The sequence below is a fragment of the Canis lupus genome, chromosome 6 (assembly GCF_048164855.1).
Source record: "Canis lupus baileyi chromosome 6, mCanLup2.hap1, whole genome shotgun sequence".
Taxonomy (NCBI): Eukaryota; Metazoa; Chordata; class Mammalia; order Carnivora; family Canidae; genus Canis; species Canis lupus.
The window spans coordinates 2,359,724-2,385,406 of record NC_132843.1 but is presented as its reverse complement, the minus strand read 5'-3'; the positions used below and the strand labels follow the sequence as shown (position 1 = coordinate 2,385,406).

General features: G+C 44.9%; 1 protein-coding gene, 1 long non-coding RNA gene, 2 other non-coding genes and 1 pseudogene across 7 annotated transcripts in view; 1 reads left to right on the top strand and 4 right to left on the bottom strand.

Annotated features, from left to right (window-relative positions):
- Positions 1–3,074: 3,074 nt before the first annotated feature.
- Positions 3,075–7,514, bottom strand: LOC140634898 (uncharacterized). Of its 2 annotated transcripts, none has more exons than XR_012032224.1 (2): positions 7,367–7,514; positions 3,075–4,790 (listed from the first exon to the last, which is right to left on the bottom strand). It is a non-coding gene; the product is annotated as an uncharacterized lncRNA (long non-coding RNA). The 2 variants fall into 2 exon arrangements; XR_012032225.1 differs by lacking the exon at positions 7,367–7,514 and adding an exon at positions 5,635–6,747.
- Positions 7,211–7,293, bottom strand: LOC140636119 (small Cajal body-specific RNA 18). The gene has a single exon (XR_012033439.1).
- Positions 7,343–7,479, bottom strand: LOC140636128 (small Cajal body-specific RNA 17). The gene has a single exon (XR_012033448.1).
- Positions 7,515–7,663: 149 nt separating the features above from the next.
- The window catches only part of ACAA2 (acetyl-CoA acyltransferase 2), a 39,237-nt gene continuing 21,217 nt past the window's right edge, over positions 7,664–25,683 (top strand). The window contains exons 1-4 of one of the 3 annotated variants that reach the window (XM_072828569.1): positions 7,682–7,870; positions 11,978–12,144; positions 12,838–12,950; positions 24,770–24,898. In XM_072828569.1, coding sequence (XP_072684670.1) covers positions 12,879–12,950; positions 24,770–24,898 — 201 coding nt within the window. In that variant the 5' untranslated portion in view covers positions 7,682–7,870; positions 11,978–12,144; positions 12,838–12,878. Of the gene's footprint in view, positions 7,871–7,920; positions 8,076–11,977; positions 12,145–12,837; positions 12,951–24,769; positions 24,899–25,683 lie in introns of those variants that run through there. The other 2 variants (XM_072828568.1, XM_072828570.1) reach the window with 2 other exon arrangements.
- Positions 13,208–15,523, bottom strand: LOC140634616 (AP-2 complex subunit beta pseudogene; annotated as a pseudogene).

The following is a 25,683-nucleotide window of genomic DNA, read 5'->3' as shown; positions in this document are numbered from 1 at the left end:
GGCCATCTAGCTTGGACCTGCCTCCTCCTACATAGGATTATATTGTCCTTTCTTCCAGACAGCACCCAGTCTAGGGCGGGGCCTGGCTTCTCTGGACCCCCCCTCCCCCGCAAGCCACCTAGGCAGCTCCTAACATGCTCTCACGGAGCTGCCTCTGTTCCCTGAGCTGTGCCCCCAGGAGTGGTCTCCGTGTTGCAACCTGTATCAAACCCCACACAGAACTACTCAAACACAGGTGTGTTCCAGGACGAATCCGGCTAAAGCGCATTAACACAGCGTCCAACACCACCAGCATTTTTCAGAGTAAACTTAGAACCAAGGAAGTACAGAGATTTGCCTAAAGGCTATGTTACTTATGAAATTCTAAACCTTGATGAGGATATGAATGCTGCAAAGTAACTTTCAAACAGTGGAGGAGAAAGACACACATACACCCTTCAGCTAAGTCGTGACTAGGTGGGAAGGCTGCTGCATGCAGCACATGAGATTTAGGTAGGTGCAGAATGCTGACGGTCTGCAAATCGGTGCCTGTTTCGCCCTACGTTTCATTTCTTTTGTGCTTGTTCGGTAACCGGGACTCTGGAGAACAGGTGTTTGTTGTTAAGGGTAATAATCACCTTTTTAATGATCAGAAATTGAAGTTGTCATCAAAGCAGATTGACAGCACATATGTAACTCTCCAAACTACTCATGATTAGTAAATCTGCATGTTTCATTCATTCAAATTCATGTACTCACTTTTAAAATTGTCCTAGCCCCTACCACCTTCACCAGCTTTCCCCCATTTCCATTTCCATGACAGGAGCCACCAGCCGCCTGTGCTTCCACGGGCTTAAGCTGCCATCCGTTTTGAGAGCTATCGGAAGTTTAAGCATAGGAAGAGTATCCAGAAAAAGTGAGAGGATGAGGCCAAGGCTGGATAGTTCTGAAATTCTATTGAAATCCTAACGCTAGAATTTACAGATTTACAACAGTCACTGACTTCAGTTTTATGCTAATGCTACTTCTTTTTCCCAAAAGCTAAGTACAGAAAGAAATAATACATTTTTTTTAAAGTACCAAGGGGGGCTGGGGGATCCCTGGGTGGCTCAGCGGTTCAGCGCCTGCCTTTGGCCCAGGGCGTGATCCTGGAGACCCGGGATCGAGTCCCACATCGGACTCCCTGCATGAAGCCTGCTTCTCCCTCTGCCTGTGTCTCTGCCTCTCTCTCTCTCTCTCATGAATAAAAAAATAAAATCTTAAAAAAAAAAAAAGTACCAAGGGGGACCTAAGGGGGGTGCTCAATCGGTGGAGCGACTGCCCATCAGGTCAGGTCATGATCCCTGGATCCTGGAGTTGAGCCCCGCGTAAGGCTCCCCACTCCCCGCTCAGTGGAGACTGTTTCTTCTCTGCTTGTGTGTCTACGCTCGTGTGCACACTCGCTCGCTCTCTCTCAAATAAATAAAATCTTAAAAAATTGAAAGCTAAAAGCCTAAAAATAATGACTTCACATCTCATGAGAGGTATCACATCTAGACACAAAAATTATAACTTTGATATACGTAGTGTAGTGCAATATGATTGTTATATGGTTAAACATGAAAAGGACTATATATTTTAGAAAATAATTTGTTTCAGATAATTTTGAGGCTTACTTGATTTTTTTCTCTCATTCTTATATTGAGAAAGTTAAAAACCTACAGAAAAGTTATAAAAAATAGAAATGATAAGCACCATATACTCTTCATTTAGATTCCCTAACTGGTAATAATTTGTCATATTTGCTTTCTCTCTCTTTCTCTCTCTCTCTCTCTCTGCCAGGGCATTTATATGCATTTTTTTTTTTCTGAGTCACTGAGAAAGTGAATTGCAGACATCAAGACTTTTCACCATGGTCACTTCTAAGAACAAAGGACAATCTTCCACATTAGGACAATGTAATTAACATAATCAGGAAAAGTAATAAGACTATCTCATATATTTCATATAACTTATATTGAAGTTCCCCCAAATGTCTCCCAATTCTATTCTTTAGAGTTGCTGGTTTGGGGTTATTTCTGTTTAGAGTTGTTTTTAATTCAGGTTCCAATGAAAGATCCCACATTAAATATAACCGTCATCCTCCAGCTTCTTTCATCTGCTACCATTCCCAGCCTCTTTTTTTCACAACACTGACATTTTTGAAGAGTTGAGGTCAGTTGTTTTTTAGAGCATTCCCTCCATTTGGATTTGTCTGATTATTTCCTTAGGATGAGATTCAAGTCAGACATTTTTGGAGAGATCCTACATAGGTAGAGTTGTGTCCCCAAAGCCTCAAGGGAGCACGTGGTGGCAGTTTGTCCCATTATCAGTGACGTTAAGCTTGATCATCTGGTTAAGGTGGAAATATTCCCGACATTTCTCTATCGTAAAGGTACATTTTCCTCTTCGTGATACTCTGAGATGATGTAAAATGTCCTTATGTATATTTACACTTTTTGATAGAAGTAAACCTTTTACCAAATAGTTTTAGGATATGTCCATTTTGATGAATTTCTAATTCGAGAAAACTTAGTAAATCTGGGGTGACTCCCTGCCAGTGATTTGCAGGGTACTGAGTGGAAAACTGTGACACTTAGTCATGATATCTTAATAAATATGTGGAAAATATTTCCAAATTGAAAATGAATAGCAATAGAACCTTACTTCTCTTATGAAAGGACATTATATCCCTAAACAGAATTTCCCCTGCATTTGAACTGTTAGAAAGTTTTAATGAAAAAACCCCATCATAACTTTATTTTTTGGCATGTTTAGAGGGTGATATATGTTATATATATGTGTGTGTGAATATATATATATATATATATATATATATATATATATATATATATAATTTTTTTGGCTTCAACTGCAAGATTTTATTTTTATTTATTTTTTAGTTTCAGAGGTAGAGTTTAGTGATTCATCAGTTGCATATAACACCCAGTGCTCATGACATCAAGTGCCCTGCTTAGTGCCCACCACCCAGTGACCCCGTCCTCCCACCCTCTCACCCACCTCCCCTCCAACAATCCTCAGTTTGTTTCCTGGAGTTAAGAGTCTGAAAACCACCATAACTTTTAAAGATCTGTTTATTTCCTTCACCCCTGTATCTCACATTTAGGTATAATTCACTTTACATTCTCTTCTCAGGTTTTTCTTTTCTTCATTACAAAACACAGTTGACTGGCTTAAGTTCATTGAGTGCCAACCTGAGATAAAATGCATATTTTGAACCTAAACAATTCTATTTTGGCTTTAATTTTATGAGTAGCATTGCTTAATGCCACAAATAATTATTGAGTACCTCCTGTGTGCCAGGCACTACACCCAATGGGCAGCATTTTTTTCTATTTGCTACTCATTTTCAATTAGTATCAACATGGAATTTGGTAACAAACCTGACAACTCCACAGTGCCATTCATCTGATGAGAGGACACTGCTAAAGCAGAACTCTTGATCAGACAGGTAGTGCAAAATACCAGAGCTCCGATCTCTCAATCATGAGCTAAGATAGACAAGCCCAAGCTCATCAAAGCAATGTGGAGATGTCAGTATGCAATATGAGAGGGTGTAGGCTGTAGGACGGTCTGTAATTGCTAATAAAAGTCACCGCGGCTGGCACTGATGGCCACCTATGCAGCAGCCTTTTATCCCGCTTTCATCCCAACTGGCAGAGCCTGTTTTCCAAGACAGAAGCTGAAAAAGAACATTTTTCCCAGCCACTTTTTCAGCTAGGTCCTGGGCATACATCTCAATTCTGGCCAATGAGACAGAAGAGAAAGATGTTCCTTCTCAATAAAGAAATGTAACAAATGATGAAGGAGTAGAAGGCAAGCTGAGCTCGAAGCACAGGCTGATGGCCCTCAACAATCCCCCACGCAGGTGGGACGTGTGGGATTTCCCCAGGCCCTCCTGGCTGCCCTTGAACAAAGGAAAGGGAGAAACAAATGGTTAAATGATAGAAAGCATAGTCATGCAGGACAGGAGTCTCCAACAATTGGCAACTGTCTTAATGATTTACAAGAAAAAAAGCAATCTCCAAAAACCTATAGACTCAATTTCCCACAGCCCCCACATTGCCCTCCCCTCCACAGGACAGAACATCTTATATAATCAGTCATCCCTCCCAACCCCGGTGCAGTTTGTCCTGCCCACAGGTCCTGCCCCAGACTCTAATAAAAGCACCTTTTTGCACCAAAGACATCTCAAGAATTCTTTCTTGGCTATGGACTCCGAACTCTATCGCCCCATCACCCTAAACCACATCAATAATCTTTACCTTCCTCAATCTGCACATGGTTTTGTGCAGACATGATGCCTATGGCCATAGCAACCAGAAGCCTGGGGACTTCATGACATGGTAACACTCTTCTTGTTATGTGAAACAATAAAAAACCTTACTGTTTAAGCCATTTTAAGTCAAGTCTTCTGTAATTTGTAGCCAAAAGCAGCCCAACTGATAAATAGCTCTAAAGGAAAAATAAGCCTTTAAAGCAGGAACTATCATGGCAAAAAAAACCCAAACAAAAAAAAACTAAAGCTGAGTTACTAGCTGTCAGACCCAAATCAAGTTCAAATGCCCCAAGGTTTCCATTATATGTAATGAAATAACTTAACTCCTATACCTAGAATGGTACTAGCTCTGTTGCACCCTCAGAACTGATAAAAATACTCACTCAAATTGTTTCCTGTGGGAACCCTGGTTGAGAAAAGATGAACATTCAGTACTGACACATTGCCTCACCTCTCCACCTGAAACTACTTTATCTCACCCACACACCCTCGCCTGCGGAAAAAAGCAAATAAACCTTCAGAACCTGAGCCACCATATGCTGGAAAATATAGAAAATCATCCTTAACAGGATTTCTTCCCAAGTACTTTTATTTCTTCCTCCAAGGAAGATTCACTTAACATTTACTTCATTTTACATAACATGTACCTTAGCTAATGATCCCTGTAGGCTTTTCTACTCCCATTCCTATATTCCCCATCCTGTAAGTCCTGAAGACAACAGGCCTTGGGCTTTTAGGAATCAAGGGCTCAAAATTCTAATTTAGCAATTTTCTAGATTAGAGAAACTTGGCAAGTTCTTTGGTTTCTCTGGGCCTAAGCTCTGTCATTTATAAAATGGGAGAGCGGGGGAAGAAAACCCATCCATCTCATGGGGTTGTAGACTGTCCCTCAGTTAGGATTTGTCCCATGTATATGAATTGTATATTATTCCATCTTATATATCACCTGGGTATAAGAATTATAAACCGTGTATGTAAGTGCCTGGCACAATGCTGGGCACACAGTATCCAAAAAATGGTAGCTTTTATTATCTGTTCATCATCCAGAAAATATAGGTGAAAAAAATCATCTGGTAGGTGGGAAGCTTTGATTTCAATCAGAATTCTATTGACTATACACACTTGTGGGAAAGTAGTTCACTTAAAAAAAAAAAGATTTGGTTTATTTATTTGACAAAAGCACACGCAGAGCTGCAGGCAGGAGAGGGAGAAGCAGGCTCCCTGCTGAGCAAGGACCCTGGGATCATGACCTCAGCCAAAGGCAGATGCTTAATTAACTGAGCCACCCAGGCGCCCCAGTTTACATTTTTTTAAAGTTAATAACCCTCAGAACTTACCTACGTATTAAATCAACTATCAGTTTCCTGCATTCACTCAAAGTCACAGAAAGGAGAAAAGGAATAAATGTGAGGGTCAAATTGCAGTAGATGGTGAGAAAAACAATGGGTGATGGGGAGGTGGAGGGCGGGGAATAAAGTGATTTTTAGTGATGATGGACATGTATTAATTACGATTTTATAGCTGCTGATAAAATAAGCTACAAGAGTGTAAGAGTATACACTTATGAAACTCAACGAATTTAAGATTTACAAGTTACCACATGGAAATCTTGCCTTAAGAAAATCCATAAATGAATATTGACATCCAACACAGCCCCAGCCAAGCATGCCCAGAGTTAAGTGTGTAACTTAATCCTTTCATCTACCATTTCACTTTCCTCCATTTCAGTGACCTGGGGTCACCTGTGGCCAAGCAGGGTCCCAGAAACAAGGGATCCTTCTGCGGTGTCAGGACAATAGTAGCCCTAAGGCTGTGTCACATTGCCCAGGCATTCACCTCATCAGGTACGCATTTTATCACCTTACACCCTCATAAAAATGTTGGGTATATTTTGAAAGATAAAGGCCACATTCACAGATTTTTTTCCGCCCACAGGTTTTTTTTTAAGTGAGCAAGTGAAGGAGGGGTTTAGGGGCAGAGCGGGAGAATTTAAGCAGGTTCCACTCCCAGGTGGGCCTGATCCGGGGTCCCCATCTGACAACCTGAGCAGAATCGAGAGTAGCAGGCTGACTGACTGAGCCACCCAGGCGCCCCTTATACAACTTTTATTACAGTATATTATTGTCTTATTATCCTGTTAATCTTACTGTGTCCTTATCATAAACTTTATCATAGGTGTGGACATACAAGAAAAACACCCCAGGGCTTGCCCCTAAGGGTCTGGGACCACGTGTCTGTCTCCCGTCCCCCATAAGGGGGAGGGGGCTACGGTCTTAAGATCTGCATTAGAAAAAGATAAGGTGGTTTGATGTTAGAAGGGCAGTGCTCAATTGGGCAGCACAAACACTAAAATTGACGTTAGGACAGGTGTAACTTAGAAAATACGGCAAAATGCTAACGAATGTAGAATACGGTGGTGTACGTGTTGGTGTTCATGGCCCAGGACCCCGGCCCCCCCGGAGCGACCCCCCCCCGCTCTCCCCACCCCCGCCCCCAGGATCCCGACCCTCCCGGAGCGACCCCCCCCCGCTCTCCCCACCCCCAGGACCCCGACCCTCCCGGAGCGACCCCCCCCGCTCTCCCCACCCCCACCCCCAGGACCCCGGCCCCCCCGGAGCGACCCCCCCCCGCTGCTCTCCCCACCCCCACCCCCAGGACCCCGGCCCCCCCGGAGAGACCCCCCCCCCGCTCTCCCCACCCTCGCCCCCAGGACCCCGACCCTCCCGGAGCGACCCCCCCCCGCTCTCCCCACCCCCAGGACCCCGGCCCCCCCGGAGCGACCCACCCCGCTCTCCCCACCCCCGCGCCCAGGACCCCGGCCCCCCCGGAGCGACCCCGCCCCCAGGACCCCGGCCCTCCCGGAGCCCGGGCCCTGCGGACCCCCGCTCCCCGCCCCGCCCCGCGCTCGCCCGGAGGTCTCAGTCCGCTCTCAGCATCCACTCCATCACCTGGTTCCTAGAACTCAGATTGCGCAGTGGTCACGTCATCATCGACCCGGGCTCGCCGCTGCAGGGCAGGGGCCTCCCCGACCGCCCGGTCTCCCCGCCCCGGTCCCCAGCCCCACCTCACCCCACACGTTTTCATAATCCTCTCGGGCTCCGGCCCAGCGGCGCCGAGCGGAGCTCGATCATATAAGGAAAATACCGCGAGCTCACGAGGGGGCTACACTGGGGACTCGGGGGCTTCCCGCGCTTCCAACCCCGACCACCGCCCCCGCCCGCCCCCCACCGGGTCCTCCCGGCCCCTCTCCCGCCGCGCAGCCTAGGCCTCCGCCCCTCCGCGCAGCCGCGCCCGCCCCGCCCCCGCACGGGCGCCCAGCCAATCCCGCGGCGCCGCCCTCTGCGCCCCGCCCCCCGACTTCCGGCCGCTCCCCGCGCTCCCCCCGACTTCCGGCCGCGCTCCCCGCGCCCCCCAGCCCCGGCCTCTCCCGGCTCCGGCCTCTCCCGGCTCCGGCCCCCAGCGGGCGTGTGGGTGCGGGGGTGCCCGGGGCGGGGACGGCGAGCTGTGCTGGGCCCACGGGGTGACCGAGGCCAGGGACGCGGCCAACGGGCGATGGGGGCGGGGGGCAGAGAGGTGGGTTCGAGGGCAGAGTGGGGGCGGGCGCCGAGGGCGGAGGGCGGCGAACCCCAGCGGCCGGGGCGGGGGGGGGCGGGGGCGGGTGGCCGACAAGTGGGTGAAAGGGCAGGGGCGGAGCGAGGCGCCTCTCTAAGGCGGCGGCGGGGGCGCGGCCGGCGGGAGCTGGAGGGAAGCGGGGGCATCGCCATGGCCCTGCTCCGAGGTGAGCGGCGCGGGGCGCGGGGGGCGCGGGGGCAGCCCCGAGGGCTCGCGCGGGTCGGGCCGCGTACTTGCGGGGCACTGGCCGCGGCGGCTTGGGTGCAGTTGGCCGCGGAGGGTCGAGCCCGAGGCCCGCTTGCTTCCGACCTTGAAGGCCGTCGGACCCTCCTGCGCGCCGCCGCCCGCGCCCCGCGCCCCGGTTTTTCCCAGCTGTTGGGCAAAGTGGGGCGGCGCCCGGGGCGGAGGGCTGCGTGGCCGAGGGCCCCCCCCAGCCTCCGAAAGGGTCCGGGGCGCCGAGGGCCGGTGGGGAGGAAGGGGAGCCCGCCGCCCCCGCCCCCGCCCCCGGATTCGGCCGCCTAGTGACCCCCCCGCCCCCCGCCCCATGATCTTTCCCTTCCTGGAAGCTGCAGTCACTAAGTACGTGAATTCTCGGGTTAGCTTAAAACAAGAAACTTGGGTAAACCGCCTTCTCCTAACAGGTGCTCACAGTCCATGGAATTTCGACTTTGAGGAACCAGAAGGACCCATCCCAGTTTTTTATTACCGTGCATTAGGTGGTTGCCCTACCTGGAGGAACAGTTCTTTTTCTCCTATTTGACTTTTGGGGGAGTGTCTGTCAAATTAATCCGGAAACTGAAATGAATGCGGAGACAGCAGTTTTCCTTAATTTGTCCCGGTTGCTGTCTGCAGTTCCTCTAATTAAAGGAGTTAATATTCACCTAATAGTGTGATAGGATAGCAGTTGTTTTATGCCTCTCGCTTTAGTGGGATTTTTTTTTTCCCACGCGGTCACATCCTGCCTTGCAAGTCCTTTGGCTGCCCCCGACCTTGGTTCTGTCTCCATAGTCTGGCCTTTTCCAAAGCCTGTAGCTGGACTCACAGTCTCTAGCCCTTCTGGATTGGCTTCCTTCGCCTACCCGTGTGCGGTTAAGCTGCCTCCGTGTGTTTTCATCATTTGACAGCTCATTTATTTTTATTGCTGAAAATGTTCTGTTGTAGGGATGTGCTACATCCACTCACCTACCAAACAACATCTTGGTTTCTTACAAGTTTTGGCAGTCATGAATAAAGCTGCTATAAACGTTCACGTGCAGGTTTTTGCTCCGACATAAGTCTTCAACTCCTTTCTGTCAACACAGGAACGGTGATTGCTGTATGGTGTGGGTAGAGTAGGTTTTGTTTTAGGTTTTTTTGTTTTTGTTTATTTAATTTTTATTCATTTATTCATGAGACACAGAGAGAGGTGGAGGCACAGGCAGAGGGAGAAGCAGGTTCCCTGCGGGGAGCCCCATGCGGGGACCCAGGATCAGCCCTGAGCAAAAGGCAGCTGCTCAACGCTGAGCCCCCCAGAGGAGCCCCTGTTTATAAAGACTTTGTTTATGTATTTGACCCCACAAGCAGGGGGAGTGGCAGAGGGAGAGGGTGAAGCAGGCTTCCCCAGGATCGGGAGCCTGATGCAGGGGTCAGTCCCAGGACCCCAGGAGGGATCGGATCATGACCTGAGCTGCAGGCAGGCACTTAACCAACTGAGCCACCCAGGTGTCCCGGTTTTTACTTTCTTAAGAAACTGCCAAACTGTCTTTCAGAGTGCTCATATTTCACATTCCTGGCAGCAACGGAAGCGGTTTTTATTTGGCATCCTCACCAGCATCTGGCAGTGTTGGTGTTTTGGATCTTAGCCATCCTAATAGCTCTGTGGTGGCCTCTCATTGTTATTTTAATGTTAGGTCCCTAGTGACCTAAGATGTTGAATATATTTTTATATCGCTGTTTCCCATCGTATCATCTAACAGTGAAATGTCTGTTAAGGTTTTTTTTTTTTGTTGTTTTTTTGTTTCTTTTTTGTTTTTCTGTTAAGGTTTTTAACCGACATTTTAAGTGGGTTTTTGGCTTTCTTAATGTTGAATTTTAAGATTTGTGTATTTTGAAAAAAAAAAAAAGATTTGTGTATTTTGGACACCAGGCTTTTATCAAATTAAGTGTTTTGTAAATACTCTTATTTTGTAGCTTGTTCTTTTCATTTCCTTTAATGTGTCTTGCAGAGCAGAAGTTTTTCCTTCTAATGATGTTCACATTATCACATTTTTATTTCATGGATGGATCAGACTATTGGTGTTGAATCTAAAAAGTTATCACCAAGCCCAAGGTCACCTAGATTTTATCCTGTATTATCTTGTAGGAGTTTTATAGTTTTGCATTTGACATTTAAAACTATCGTCCATTTTGAGTTAATTGTGAAAGGTTTAAGGTCTGTACCTAGATTTCATTTTTTTATTAATGTGTTTATTTTTGCATTTGGATGTCATTTGCTGAAAAGACTACCCTCTCTCTATTGAGTCACCGTTGTTCCTTTGTCAGACTTCGATGTTTTGCCCATGTTTTTTGTTTTCTTTTTTTACTCTTTTCGGATTGTAAAATTTCTGTTGACTTATGTTCAAAGTCACTGACTCTCCTTTCATTTCCATTCTTCTGTTAAGCCCAGTCAGTGGGTTTTTTCCATCAGATATCTTTCAGTTTTAGAATTGCCATTTAAAATTTTTTTTCGGGATCCCTGGGTGGCGCAGCGGTTTGGCGCCTGCCTTTGGCCCAGGGCGCGATCCTGGAGACCCGGGATCGAATCCCACATCGGGCTCCCGGTGCATGGAGCCTGCTTCTCTCTGTGACTATCATAAATAAATAAAAATTAAAAAAATAAATAAATAAAAAATAAATAAATTTTTTTTCCATTTTGATTTTTTTTTATAGTTTGTTTCTTTGCTGAAATGGCTTATCCTTTATTATAAGCATGTTTCCTTTACATCCTTGAACATAGTTACCATAGGTAGGTGCTTTAAAATCCTTGCCTGCTAATTCTAACATTTGAGTCGTCTTGCGCTTGGTCTCTGTTGAATGTCTTTACTCTTAAGAATGAATCATATTTTCTTGTTTCTTCAATATGCATTCATTTTGGATTGTAGCATGGACATTGCATATGAAACATTGTAGGGGGGACGCGTGGGTGGCTCAGCGGTTTGACACCTGCCTTTGGCCCAGGAAGTGATCTTGGAGTCCCAAGATCAAGTCCCACATCAGGTTCCCTGCATGGAGTCTGCTTCTCCTTCTGCCTGTGCCTCTGCCTCTCTCCTACTCTCTGTCTCTCATGAGTGAATGAATAAATGAATGAATGAATGAATGAATGAATAAATAAAATCTTTAAAAAAAAAAACCTTGTAGGGACCAAATTCTGTTATGTTCTTCTGAAACATGTTAATTTATTGTTTGGTTGTCTATTTATTTTTGCAGGTGGTTAATTTGGCTGAATTCAAGTGGTAAACTCTGTCTCCCCTGTAGAGGGCAAGAGCTCAAATCTAAGTTCGGTTCTGTTAGCCTTAGCCAAGATATTTGTAGGTGCATGGGTAAGGGGTCAGCCAGATATTTAGGCAGATTTCATATATAGGATTTGGCCTCCAGCCTGTGGTCCTTTCCCAGATTCGTTCTCATTTACCAGTGGGTCATGAGCTCAGTTCTCTGATCCTTCAAGCCAGTAAGACTATGATGAGTTCCTGAGTTCTACCCATTCCCGTGGTGCAGATTGCCTGCCTTCAAGTCAGAATCTATAAATAAATTGGATGCTTACCCTGTACAGTTTTCTTCTTGTATATCTCCTCCATGTCTGCCTAGTTTTGTTCGTTCCCTAAGGCCTTCAGGTAAGTCATTCTTCTAAATTGTCATGGCTGTTTGCAGAAGAGTTGGTTGGATAGGAGCATATTAAGCCATGAGCACACTCAGGCTATAATGAAATTAGGAAGAAAACATGGGAAAGGGAAAGAAAAATGAAATAAAATACTGACATAAAAATAAGTGACGGAGGCGTGGGGACGCCGAGGGACCCGCTTGGCCTCACATGTCTCTCCCGGGTGACAACAGGTGTGTTCATCGTTGCCGCCAAGCGGACGCCCTTCGGAGCCTACGGCGGGCTCCTGAAGGACTTCACGGCTACTGACCTGACGGAACTGGCCGCCAGGGCTGCCCTGTCTGCGGGTGGCGTGTCACCCGAGGCCATCGACAGCATCATCGTAGGCAATGTCATGCAGGTTAGTAGGGGGGTGTGGGGGGGGTGTTCATTCCGTTGCTCCATAGTTACTCAACAAATCACTTCCTGAATGGGTCGTAATGGCAAGCTAGTTAATCATAGTTAAAGGCATTTATGAATTGAACACTCCTGTGGCCCAGAAGCAGTGGTGAGTAGGATTCAAAGCCACGCGGACTCTGGAAGCCATAGACCCGTCCCGTTGGGGTTTCAGCCCATCACTTCCTAGGATCAGATTCGTTTCCTTGACGTACCTCCACCTCGCTGGTTTGTCTATGCCACTGAGGAGGGCAGAAGACCCTGGCAGGCCTCAGCAGGAGCGCGGCCAGTCCCTGCCGGGGCTTGTGCCTTCGCCGGCCGGCGAGCTCCACCACGCTGCACGCAGCTCATCATTTGCGGATAATGAAAGCTGTACGTGCCTTCGGAGCATGGCCTCTTCCTCCCTCCTCCTCCCAGCCTTGCTATGACGGCCCGCGTGGCGCAAGCCCTAGGCCCCGGCGCCATTGTGCTGGCTCAGAGGGCGAAGACGAGGCTGCTGCTGCCCCTCCGGGGCTCAGCTCCGAGGGCAGCCAGAAAGCTCGAAGGGATGTGCCGCTGTTCCCACCCTGGTCCCGGGCCCTGACTCAGAGCTGGCTTCCACTAAGAACGCGTTTTGTTGGCGGTGGAGTCTAGGCGACTTCGTCTTTTTTTCTTTCAGTGACACTTCTCCTTGCTTTGACATTCTTTTCTGCTTTTGAAATGAACTCTCAGTTACAGAATACCAGACTACGCTCAGTGGCAGCCATTGGCACCCACTGGAGAAGCTTGCAAGTAAGGACAGGTAGCAGCAGTGGGACGTGGGGGCGGGAGGTGATTGAAGCAGTGGTTACACATGTTCACAGGAAGCTAAAACTATCCCAACAGGTTTTGCTGTGATGGTAGCACAGGTTAGACTGACTAGTCCCTACCCTGCTGTGTGGCCTCAGTGTGTTCCAGCTCAGAGTCTGTGCAGCAATATGATTTCTTCTGGTTAAGAGTTCCTGGCTTGCACCTTTCACAGGGTGGCTGGAGGCCACCGGACCCATCTGTTAGCTTTTCAAAGTGCTGTCCTAGACCCGACAGATGTACAGAGAGACTTCAGGAGCTCTACACTGGAGCAACAGCATATAATTTGGGTTTCCTGGCTGGATGTGTAGCCCAGCCAACATCCAAATGCCGTTGCTGAGCTTCAGGGATTGGTAGAGCATGTCCTCCCCTTCCATATTCCTCTTGGCAAGAGAATAGACATTGTTTTGCGGTTTGCTGGAAACGGTGTCAGCCTTTAAATTGACATTCCTTAATCTGAAACCAAAGTTCATTTTCGTTGGGAATATCTTTCCACGTAGCAAGGAAGACCTGGTGCTCCATTCTGGAGTCTTTGACAAAAAACACACTTACTGGAGTGAGGCAGTTGAGGTAGAAGACGTCAGTATTGTTTTTCACAGCCACCCGCAGGTTATTCGGGGGACCATCTGAATGGTCCTAAGGTGTTCAGAGGCAGGGAGACATCAGGGCACTGGTTTGGCATCAATGGGGTATGGTTGGCCAGAGGAATGCTCCGGTGATGAAACCGGAGCCACTGTTGTTTGACTAGAGTACAAAGTCTGTCATGTCTGCTGAGCTTTGTTGGTGAAGTTCATTTCCATACATGTGTGCCCTTGGTGGTGAATACATGTTCCAGAAATCTCCAAGCCTGCTCCTTCCTGCAGGCAGCCAGACAGCCTTAAGAACCACACATCCAGTAGATCCCCTGCCTGTTCTGTGGAGAATGCTGGCAGGTCATTCAGACCATTGCTGACCACAGCAGGAGTAGGTGAAGGAGGCCCTGATGATGGGATGACTGCCCCACCAGACCATCTAGTCCTCCTCCCAAGAGATCCACCCTCCTATCTGTATGGAGGACACCTGAAGCACATTGGGGGACCAGGGTCAATGCTAAAAGGTCTAGAAGGTCACCTTGAAGGGGGATAACCTGAGGCTGTTCCAGGTTGGTGGCACTGGTGGTACCAATAGGGCTCTCATCTGCATCAGTACTCCCGTGATGTATTGACAAGTGTTTGCGATGGATTCCATGACTTCCTTCCACAGGAGCATTGGGAGGCTATGGTACACCAAGGCACAAGATCCAGTGTGGCAAATTAGCTCATCCAGCAGCGCTGGCATAATAAAATCTGTTTCCTCAGACATCAGTGGCTTCTCAAACAAGACTACTTGTTTGCCCATGACAGGGTCTTTTTGAGAGAAGATGCCAATAAATACAGCCCTGGTCTCAAAGGTCAGGATTAGTATAATCCTGTGTTGCCAAACTCAAGACTTGCTGTGCCATCTTCTGTGTTTCTGGTGGTTTGTTGGGAAACAGCCTTCCAGTGGCAGAAAGTGGAGTGAGCTGCACCTGGGTGCTTTCATCATGCAGACCCTGCGGGAGGCTTTCCAATAACACATCTGCATTGTCTGTTCTCCAGCATATTCTCCCGCAGTCCAAATCCTAGCTGCTTGAGCATCTGGTTCATCTAGGGAGTCTACGTCCTCACTCAGAGTGGCAATGATACTTTCATACTTGGAGTGTTGGCAAAAGATGTGCCTGATGACAATAGTTGCCTTTTGGACCATGTCATTGACTTTGGTCTGGATGAGATCAAGCAGTGTGCTGACCCCGTGCTCTGCAGATTGCTCCCCTTTGATGGCACACTGTCCAGTGGCCCACGCACTTTGTTGATTTGCAAACAAAGTCAACATCCACCTCTGGCATATTCCTTTAATTCTGCCAGAACCTGAGTAGTGTTGTTTTTGGATGCCAGACAGATCATGATGTTCAGTTCCTCTAATTTATCATAGATGGGATCCTTCAGATAATGCTGCCACAGCAATTTGCCACCATTGGATTTGAATCTGCCATAAGATCCTGTAGAGAATCCACCGGTCCCTGCTCTCCCACCATTTGGGCATTGATACGGAGTTTTGTTTGTTTTTTAAATATATTCCTTTTTTTAAAGATTATTGATTTATTTATTCATGAGAGACACAGAGAGAGAGGCAGAGACACAGGCAGAGGGAGAAGCAGGCTCCATGCAGGGAGTCCAATGCGGAACTCCAGCCTAGGACCCCGGGGTCGCGCCTTGAGCTGAAGGCAGATGCTCAATCACTGAGCCACCTGGGTGCCCCAATACGGAATTTTGTCACACATACTGCTGCTGTTTTCTGAACATAGAGATCTTCATCCTTTAAGCACATGCAGAGGGGCGCACAGGGATATTCTGTAATCTTGTCCCCCTGGATGCACCCCACAGTCCTGACAGCCAAGGCCTGAATTAGAGGATTGGGTCTCCGCAGTCCTTCACAAAGCTGTTGACAGCCGTGACGGCCATGTCTGGCTGACTCGGGGTGAAGTTCATCACATAAGATGCATGAGCTTCTTTACTTCCAGATTGTCGGCTTGCATACAATTCAGTACACGTGGAGAGAGCTGACATCCTTGTCCACAGTTGTGGCAGCAACACTTTCTTCACAGCCTCCTTCCTTCCTCTTCTTTCTTTTCCTTGTTGAGTTCAGCCTTCAGTTCAAAGATTGCTCCTTTTTCATTGGTTGTGAAATTCTTGGACTCAGTCATGGTTTTGGATCTTTAATGTGCACCAGGGCAGGGGAAGGGGTGGCAGAGACAGCCAGAGAGCACCGCCCGAGTGGTGGTGTAACGTTTTCCTCAGACTTCATTCATTTCTATGCCAGAATCCTATCCCATCAGATGGAATACCACATTTTGCTTTTCCATTATGCAGTTGATAAACAGCTGGGTTATTTCCACATTTTGGCTATCATGCCTAGTGTTGCTTTGAGCATCATATACAAGTTTTTATGTAGACAGAGGTTTTCATTTTTCTTAATTATATACTTAGGAGTAGGATTTCTGGGTTATATGGTATCTCCATGCTTAATTGTTTCAGGAACTTTCAGACTTCTCCAAAGCACCTAGAACATTTGACAATCCTACCTACAATGTGTGAAGGTTCCATTTTCTCCACATCCTTTTCAACACTTGTTAACCATGTTTTTGATTATCGCCATCCTAGTGGATGTGAAATAATATCTTATTTTGGTTTTGGTTTGCCTTTCCCTGATGACTAATGATGATGAACATCATTTCATTTGCTTATTGGCTATTTCTGTATCCTCCTTGGAGAAATGTCTATTCAAATCCTTTTCCCATTTTTAATTGTGTTGTTTATTATTGAGTTGTAAGAGTTCTTTACATACTCAGGATACAAGTCCTTTATCAGATATGTAAGTTGTCTTTTATTCCATTCTGAGTTGTCTTTTCACGTCTTGGTGGTATCCTTTGAAATACGAAAGTTTTTAATTTTGGTGAAGCCCAACTTATTTTTTGTTGCTTGTGTTTTGGTTGGTGTCATATCTAAGAATCATTTCCAAATGCATGGTGCATGAATATTTATCCCTGTTGTTTCCCCTGAGAGTTTTATAGTATTAGCTCTTATATTTGGGTTGACTAATTTTTATTAATTTGTTGTTTGTTTTGGGATACAGGATCAACTTAATTCTTTTGCATTTGTTGAAAATGCACCATTTGTTGAAAAGACCATTCTTTGCTCCATTGAGTGGTCTTTGCACTTTTATTAAAAATCAACCATATGAATTAATCTGTGACAAAGGAGGCAAAGATATACAGTGGGGAAAAAGATAATCTCTTCAGTAAATGGTGCTGGGAAAACTAGACAGCTACATGTAAAAAAATGAAACAACCATTTTCTCACACCATACACAAAATAAACTGAGAATGGATGAAAGACCTAAATGTGAGACCTAAAACCATAAAGGTCCTAAAAGAGAACATAGGCAGTGAATCTCTGACATTGGCCATAGCAACATTTTTCTAGATACATCTTTGAAGGCAAGGGAAACAAAAGCAAAAATAAACTATTAGGACTACATCAAAATAAAAAGCTTTTTCACAGGGACGTCTGGGTGGCTCAGCAGTTGAGCATCTGCCTTCGGCTCAAGGCATGATCCTGGGGTCCTGGGATCGAGTCCCACATTGGGCTCCCCGCAGGGAGCCTGCTTCTCCCTCTGCCTGTGTCTCTGCTTCTCTCTCTCTGTCTCTCAGGAATAACTAAAAACTTTTTAAAAAAATAGCTTTTTCACGGTGAAGGAAACCATCAATAAAACAAAAAGGCAACCTCCCGAATGGGAGAAGATCTATGCAAATGATACATCTGATAAGGGGTTAATATCCAAAATTACAAAAAAAATACAACTTAACATCAAAAAAACAAACCATCCAATTGAAAAATGGGCAGAGGACCTGAGTAGACATTTTTCCAAGGAAGACATCCAGATGGCCAACAGATGCACGAAAAGATGCTCCACATCACTAGTCATCAAGCAAATATAAATGAAAACCACAGTGAGATATCACTTCATACCTGTCAGTACAGCTAAAATAAAAAAATACAAGAAATAAGTGTTGACAAGGATGTGGAGAAAAAGGAACCCTCCTGCACTGTTGGTGGGACTGTAAGCTGGTGCAGACACTGTGAAAAACACCATGGAGGTTAAACCTTTTAAATAGAACTGTCATATGATCCAAGAATTCCACTAGTGGGTAATACAGCCAAAGAAAATGAAAACACTAATTCGAAAAGATACACTCACCTTTATGTTTATTGCAGCATTATTTACAACAGCCAAGAAATGGAAGCAGCCTAAGTGTCCATCGACAGATGAGTGGCTAAGGAAGATGTGGGATGTGTCTGTGTGAGAGTCGTATATAATAGAATATTATGCAGACATAAAAAAGGATGAGATTGTACCATTTGAGACAACATGGATGGGCCTAGAGGGTAATATGCGAAGTGAAATAAATCAGACTGAGCAAGACAAATACATGATTTCACTCATATGGAGTCTAAAAATACAAACGAAGCGGAATACACAAAACAGAATCAGACCTGTAAATACAGACAACGAACTGATGGTTACTACAGGGGAATGGGCAAAATTGGGTGAAGGGAGGTAGGAGTTACAAACTTCTGGTTATGGAATGAATAAGTCATGGGAATAAAAGGAACAGCATAAGGAGTATAGTCAGTGGTATTATAATAGCATCGTATTGTGACAGGTGCTTGCCACTTGTGAGCACAACATCACGTAGAAATAACTCTTGTGCACCTGAAAGTAATATAACCTTGGTGTCAACTATATTCAAATATACATTTTTTAAAATAAAAGTAATTTTAGGTTTTTTTTAAAAATATTTTATTTATTTATTCATGAGAGACACCGAGAGAGAGAGAGGGGCACAGACACAGGCAGAGGGAGAAGCAGGCTCCATGCAGGGAGCCCGATGTGGGACTCGATCCAGGGTCTCCAGGATCACGCCCTGGGCTGAAGATGGCACTAAACCACTGAGCCACCAGGCTGCCCAATTTTAGGTTTAGATTGAAAAAAATAACATGCCTACATTGGCCTCCTTCATTTAGGAAATGCATATGAAATGTCCCTTACGACACATAAAAAGTTATGTAATAAAAACATCTTGTTTACAAAATAAAAAAATCCGTTGACCACAGATGCATGATTTTATTTTTGGACTTTCAATTCTGTTCCTTTGATCTGCATGCCTGTCCTTTTTATATCCATTCCATACTGTCTTGATTACCATTTCTTTGTAGTAAGTTTTAGAATTAGGAAATATGAGTCCTCATCCTTTATTCTTCTTCCAGAGCTTTGGCTCTTCTGGGTCTCTCACAATTTGATAGGGATTTTCGAATCTGTCACTTTCTATAAAGAACTCAGCTGGGATTCTGTTAGGGATTCTGTTGAATCTGTAGGTCACTTGGACGAGTGTCACCATCTCAACAATGTTAACATTCATGGGATGTTTTTTCATTTGTATAAATCCTCTAATTTTTTCAATATTTTATAGTTTTTAGAATATACGTTTTACACTTCTTTTGTTCAGTCGATACCGAAGTACTTTACTATTTTTGATGCTATTTTGAATGGAACTGTTTTCTTATTTAATTTCAGATTGTTCAAGTGTATAGGAATATATAATTGATTTTTAAAATAAATTTTATTCATTTATTAATGAGAGACACAGAGACACAGGCAGAGGGAGAAGTAGGCTCCATGCAAGGAGCCCAACGTGGGACTCAATCCCCAGACTCCAGGATCACGCCCTGGGCTGAAGGCAGGCACCAAACCACTGAGCCACCCAGGGATCCCCTATAATTGATTTTTGTATATTGATCTTGTACCATGATTGCTGAACCCATTTATTCTAATAATTTTTTAGTTAGTTCCTTAGGGTTTTTATATGTGACATTGTGTCATCTGGGAGTAGAGATAGTTTTACTTCTTTCTCTCCAATCTGGATTTCTTTTACTTCTTAATTCTTGCTTCATTGCCCCATCTAGAACCTGCAGGGTTGAAGAGAAGTGACAAGAAGTGGATATCCTTGTTTTCTTCCTGATATTATGGGGAAAGCAGCCATGTTTCACCATTAAATATGATGTTAGATGTGGACTTTTTTATCAGGTTGGGGAAGTTCCCTTTTATTTTTAGTTTATTAAGTGTTTTCATATGAAAGGGCATTGGCTATTGTCATGCTTTTTCTGTTTCAGTTGAGATGATCATATGATTTTTGTTTTTTATTCTATGATATGATCACATCTTAATATTATGTTATCAATTTATCAACATTAAACTCTTGGCCAACAGCGCTGTAACTAGCACCTGATGAAAGTTTCTCTAACAGACATCTCCATGGGGCACATCATGCCTTCCTCCACTTAGATGCACCAGGCAGCATGTCAGCACTATGCCTGGGGCTATTTTGAACATCAAACTTACCAACAAAAGCACAAAAATGACAAAAAGCACACACAAAAAAGACTAAGTAGACTGCAGGAAGGACTTTTTTTTTTTAAGATTTTATTTATTTGAGAGAGAGAGAGAACAGTAGCAGGAGGGAGAAGCAGTCCCCCTGCTGAGCAGGGAGCCAATGCGACCGTAGGCTCCATCCCAGGATCCTGAGATCATGACCTGAGCCAAAGGCAGACACTCAGCTGACAGCCACCCAGGCACCCAGAAAGGACATTTGTTTATAGCACGAGAGCTAAAACAGGAAGGCTATGTCCCCTTGCTCATCCTCAGCTAGAAAAGTGTGCATTATATCAGGCAGCTAAAATTTCTCAATTTCCCTCCACCCCAATGTCTGGAAATAACTACAGAAGTGCTGCAGGTATTGATGTTGGGGCTACAAATAAATTTTAACAAGTAGTTGAATTTGCAAGTATGGAATCTATGAATAATGAAAATCGACTGTATTTTGAACTTACATATTTATGTTCTGAGAAGTGTTTAAGGTACTAATGTATTCTGTCCTAAGCAGTTCTAATATATGAAAATAGCTTTATTATAAGGAATGATTAAATGAATGATAGAAGTCAAAAGGTATAAACTTCCATTACAAATAAAGAAGTCTTGGGGATGTAATGAAAGCATGATGATTATATTATAGTTAATGACACTCCATTGCATATCTGAAAGTTCCTAAATGATATGAAAAGTCCTTGAGGGAAGAAAAAGGAACAAAGGCCGGGTTTTGCTGCTGCTCTCGCCTCCACGCAGATTGAAACAGTCCTCCAGCCCCTGCAACGACTTCCTTTAATACTCTACCTGGTAGCTTGGCCCTTGTGGTGTTTCTTTGCTCTGATAACCAGACACCTCCACCCAAGAGGCATGTTCGCAGTCATCTCGCAAACATGGGGCCCACTGATACATCTGAAGGGGTTCACGACTAACGTTCGCTTAGACAGTAGTGAAGACCTTGAACAGTGGCTAATCCCACAAGGTTTTGGAAGCTCTGCTTCCAAATGCCTTAGAGACACGGTCCCTAACCCCCACTAACTAAGATGTATGTATCAGTCATACCTCAGCTCCAGTGCAGCTCTTTCTGCCTCAGGGCCCTGTTGAGGTACTTTAATTAAAAGCACCTTTTCTCACTGAAAACATCTCAAGAATTCTTTCTTGACCATTCACTCCCAGCCCCACACCAGTCCTCCTCATGAGAACAAAATGTAGGGTAACTATATATGGTGACAGATGTTAACGAGACTTCTTATGGTGATAATTTGCAGTGTATACAAATATTGAATCATGATGTCGTATGCTTGAAACTAATATATGTCAGTTATACCTCAATTGAAAAATAAAACAAGAATAATTAGGAACTTTTAAAGGGAAGTTCTGGGTAAGATTTATGGAATGTTAGAGAGCCAGAAGAAACCCTAGAGATTTTCTAGAACCCCAGGCCTCTCTTAACACATGTGGAGGCCTCCAGAGAAGTTTCAGAGTTAAACCAGGTAGGCAGTAACAGTCCTGGGCTAGAATGCAGATCCCCTGACTGCTTTCTAGTTCAGTGTTCCTCCTGCTGTATTCAGCTCTTCCATAGATCTTGGGGCTAAAAGGGACTTAAGTCATTCCATGGGAGCACTTAGAGAATATGTAACCAAAAAAAAAAAAAAAAAGAAAAAATTATCACTTTCTTTCTGGAAGTGGCCAAAGTGGTTTATATGCACCAGGTCGGACCACATCCAAGACTTACAAACAAGTAAGTATGTGCTCTGTTGGTAACATGTCCAGAAACTATATATCTTTTTAAGATTTTGTTTATTTATTCATGATGGTGGCAGAGACACAGGCAGAGGGAGAAGCAGGCTCCATGGCAGGAACCCCATGCTGGACTTGATCCCAGGACCTGAGCCTCACAACCTGAGCTGCAGGTATATGCGCCACCTGGAGGTCCAGAAACTATATTTAAACAGTTGGTCTGGGATTCAACAACTCATTCAAAACTACTCTACTGTTTTTATTCACAAATGAGGCACTTGTGAATCCTTTTGCAGATAACTTCCCACAGGAGGAACTTCAGAGTTAGATGAACCAGGCTTCACACTACTAGTGAATGACTGAGTCTAGATGAGACTCCAACCCCGATCTCCTGACTCTCGGCCTCATATTCTCTGTTACCTCAGGCTACTGCATGATTTTATTACAACACCTATTCAACAGTCTGGACATGAGAAAAGTGACTCCGAAACACAGAACCCTGGCAACAGAATATCCACTGACCAACAATATTTTTTTTTTTTTTTTTAAAGATTCTGTTAATTTTGAGAGAGAGCGCCAATGAGTGTGAGCAGGGTGGGGGCAGTCCCCGAGGGGGAGAGATCATCCCAGCACACTCCCCGCTGGGTGCCAGCCAGTCTCACCCACCCCAAGATTAGGACCTGAGCTGAAATCAAAAGGATGTTTAACTCACTGAGCCACCCAGTGCCACCCTCTTCATGCTGCTTGGGAGTCATCTAGTCCCACCCATGGACTGTTCTTTTTTCATTGTTTTATTTGGGAAAAATGCTTCTTACAAAAGGGCAACTACAGAATAGAGTCCTCTGCAACATTCACTTGTTTTTTCTTAAAGTGAAAGAATGGGTGGGATCCAAGGAATCAAAGCAGCAGATGTGGTGTAGGAAAGATGTTAGGGCTTGAAGCTGGCAGCCGAGAAAGAATTTTTTTTTTTTTTATGTTTTTTTTTAATTTATTTTTTTATTGGTGTTCAATTTACTAACATACAGAATAACCCCCAGTGCCCGTCACCCATTCACTCCCACCCCCCGCCCTCCTCCCCTTCTACCACCCCTAGTTCGTTTCCCAGAGTTAGCAGTCTTTACATTCTGTCTCCCTTTCTGATATTTCCCACACATTTCTTCTCCCTTCCCTTATATTCCCTTTCACTATTATTTATATTCCCCACATGAATGAGAACATATAATGTTTGTCCTTCTCCGACTGACTTCACTCAGCATAATACCCTCCAGTTCCATCCACGTTGAAGCAAATGGTGGGTATTTGTCATTTCTAATAGCTGAGTAATATTCCATTGTATACATAAACCACATCTTTATCCATTCATCTTTCGTTGGACACCGAGGCTCCTTCCACAGTTTGGCTATCGTGGCCATTGCTGCTATAAACATCGGGGTGCAGGTGTCCCGGTGTTTCATTGCGTTTGTATCTTTGGGGTAAATCCCCAACAGTGCAATTGCTGGGTCGTAGGGCAGGTCTATTTTTAACTGTTTGAGGAACCTCCACACAGTTTTCCAGAGTGGCTGCACCAGTTCACATTCCCACCAACAGTGTATGAGGGTTCCCTTTTCTCCGCATCCTCTCCAACATTTGTTGTTTCCTGCCTTGTTAATTTGCCCCATTCTCACCGGTGTGAGGTGGTATCTCATTGTGGTTTTGATTTGTCCGAGAAAGAATTCTTGAGATGTCTTTGGTGCAAAATGGTGGTTTTATAAAATAATGCAAGGAGACAGGACCTGTGGGCAGGAAGCTGCCCTGGGGTCACTAGGAGGGGCCCAGTACATACTTCAAGTCTGGAGGGGCTTAGGGAGAGCAGGAGTCTCTAAGGAATTTGGAAGCAAGGTCTTCAGGACCCGAGGGGGCTGGCTCTTGTTGGGGGAGGTCCTTGATTTCTGTTCAGTAAAACGTGAGTCGTGAGGCCCTTCACATGTATACGGGTGGGTCATATGCTTGGGGGGGTGACTGCCAGCATGTGTCTTGGGAGGTAGAGATAAAAGTTTCCAAAGGAATTTTTATGTGTTAAAGTAGATTTACAAGATTCTAGAGGTTGGGCTAAGACTGCCTTGTGCCCTTGGAAAACAGTTCCTAGGGGAAGGTCCCTCTGCCTGTTTCAAGGACAAATCAATGGGCTGTAAGTAGTAAGGGAATTTAATAGTTTTTTCTTATGCGTTTTGTTTCCCACATCAGATGGACCAAGGAGAAAGGTCTCCAAGTTATTTTAGGAACTAGAATAACAAAACTCAAAGCTAAAATCTCCAATCAAGAAATTCCTTTTTTTTTTTTTTTAATTTTATTTATTTGAGAGAAAGGATGGGAGAGAGAACGGGAGAGCACAAGTGTTAGAGAGGAAGAAGCAGGTTGCCCATCCAGCAGGGAGCCCAATGCGGGCTCGATCCCAGGACTCTGGGATCATGACCCAAGCCAACGGCAGCCACTTTAACCTGATGAGCCACCCAGGTGCCCCTCCAGAAAGTCTTCTAACCGCTTTGGCTTATCTTGTGGATTACCAGCTCTGCTCCCCCTTTAGTGGAAAAGCGTGATTTACTCCTGCAAACCAAATACTCCACTACAAGAAATACCTTAGAATTTTTTTTAAAGATTTATTTATTTATTCACGAGAGACACAGAGAGAGAGGCAGAGACACAGGCAGAGGGAGAAGCAGGCTCCACACAGGGAGCCCGATGTGGGACTCGATCCCGGGACTCCAAGATCATGCCTAGACAAAAGGCAGGTGCTAAACCGCTGAGTCACCCAGGAATCCCCCATAGTTTTTATTTAAACAATAAACACGTATCACATAAAATATGCCCTACCTATGTGCATTGTGTCCTACCTTAGAGTCAAATAGTTTATGATGTTTGATAGATTGCCAATATTTCCGTGTACTCTGTCCTCCTCCTTACTGCTAAGATGTGTAGAGGAAATTCTTTCTCTTTTCCGTCCATTCCAGAGTTCTTCAGATGCTCCATATTTGGCCAGGCATGTCGGTTTGCGTGTGGGAGTCCCAAAAGAGGTCCCAGCTTTCGTTGTTAATAGACTCTGTGGCTCTGGTTTCCAGTCCATCGTGAGTGGATGTCAGGTATGGACAACATTTTATTACTTCTCTGAGAATATGTTAGAAGTTATTGGAGGAAATGCCCCACTTCAGTATAATACTGTAGGTTTTTATTTTATAGCGCATTACTGGGAAAGGTCAATATTTGATTTTTCTTGGAAAAGTATTCACAGGAAGAAAATCGTTTCTTAAAGCTTTAACAGATCTTTGAAGCACGCTAAATGGAATACATGAGTCACGAAAGGACCAATACTGTATGATTTTGCTTATATGGGCAGTCAAATTCATAGAGACACAGTAGGACAGTGGGGGGGGAGGGGGAGGAGAGCATGAAGAGTTCGTGTTTAATGGGTACTGAGTTTCAGCTGGCAAAGCCAGAAAGATATCTGGAAGATGCGTAGAGGTTGGTCACACAACAACGTGAATGCACCTAATGAACTGTACACTTAAAATTGGTTACAATGGTAAATTTTAAGTTTTGTGTATTTTATCACAATTTTTTTAAAAAGCTAATTATGACTGTCATTTTTAGCAAGTGCTTCCTGTGTGCTTGACTTATGCTAGATTTACATTCAGCATCTCACTTCATCTTCACAACCATCTGATGAGGCAAGAACTACCACTTTTCCCATTGGACAGGCAAGGAAGCTGATCAGTAAGGTTACTAAGTCATAGAGGCAGAACTTGAACCCAGGTCTGTGAGAGTTGGAGGATTTAGGGGATGATAAGAAATGTATTCCTTTTTTAACAGTTACTTAGGCAAATACATGTGTTCCCTTGAGCACAGGGGTAAGGGATACAGTGAAATC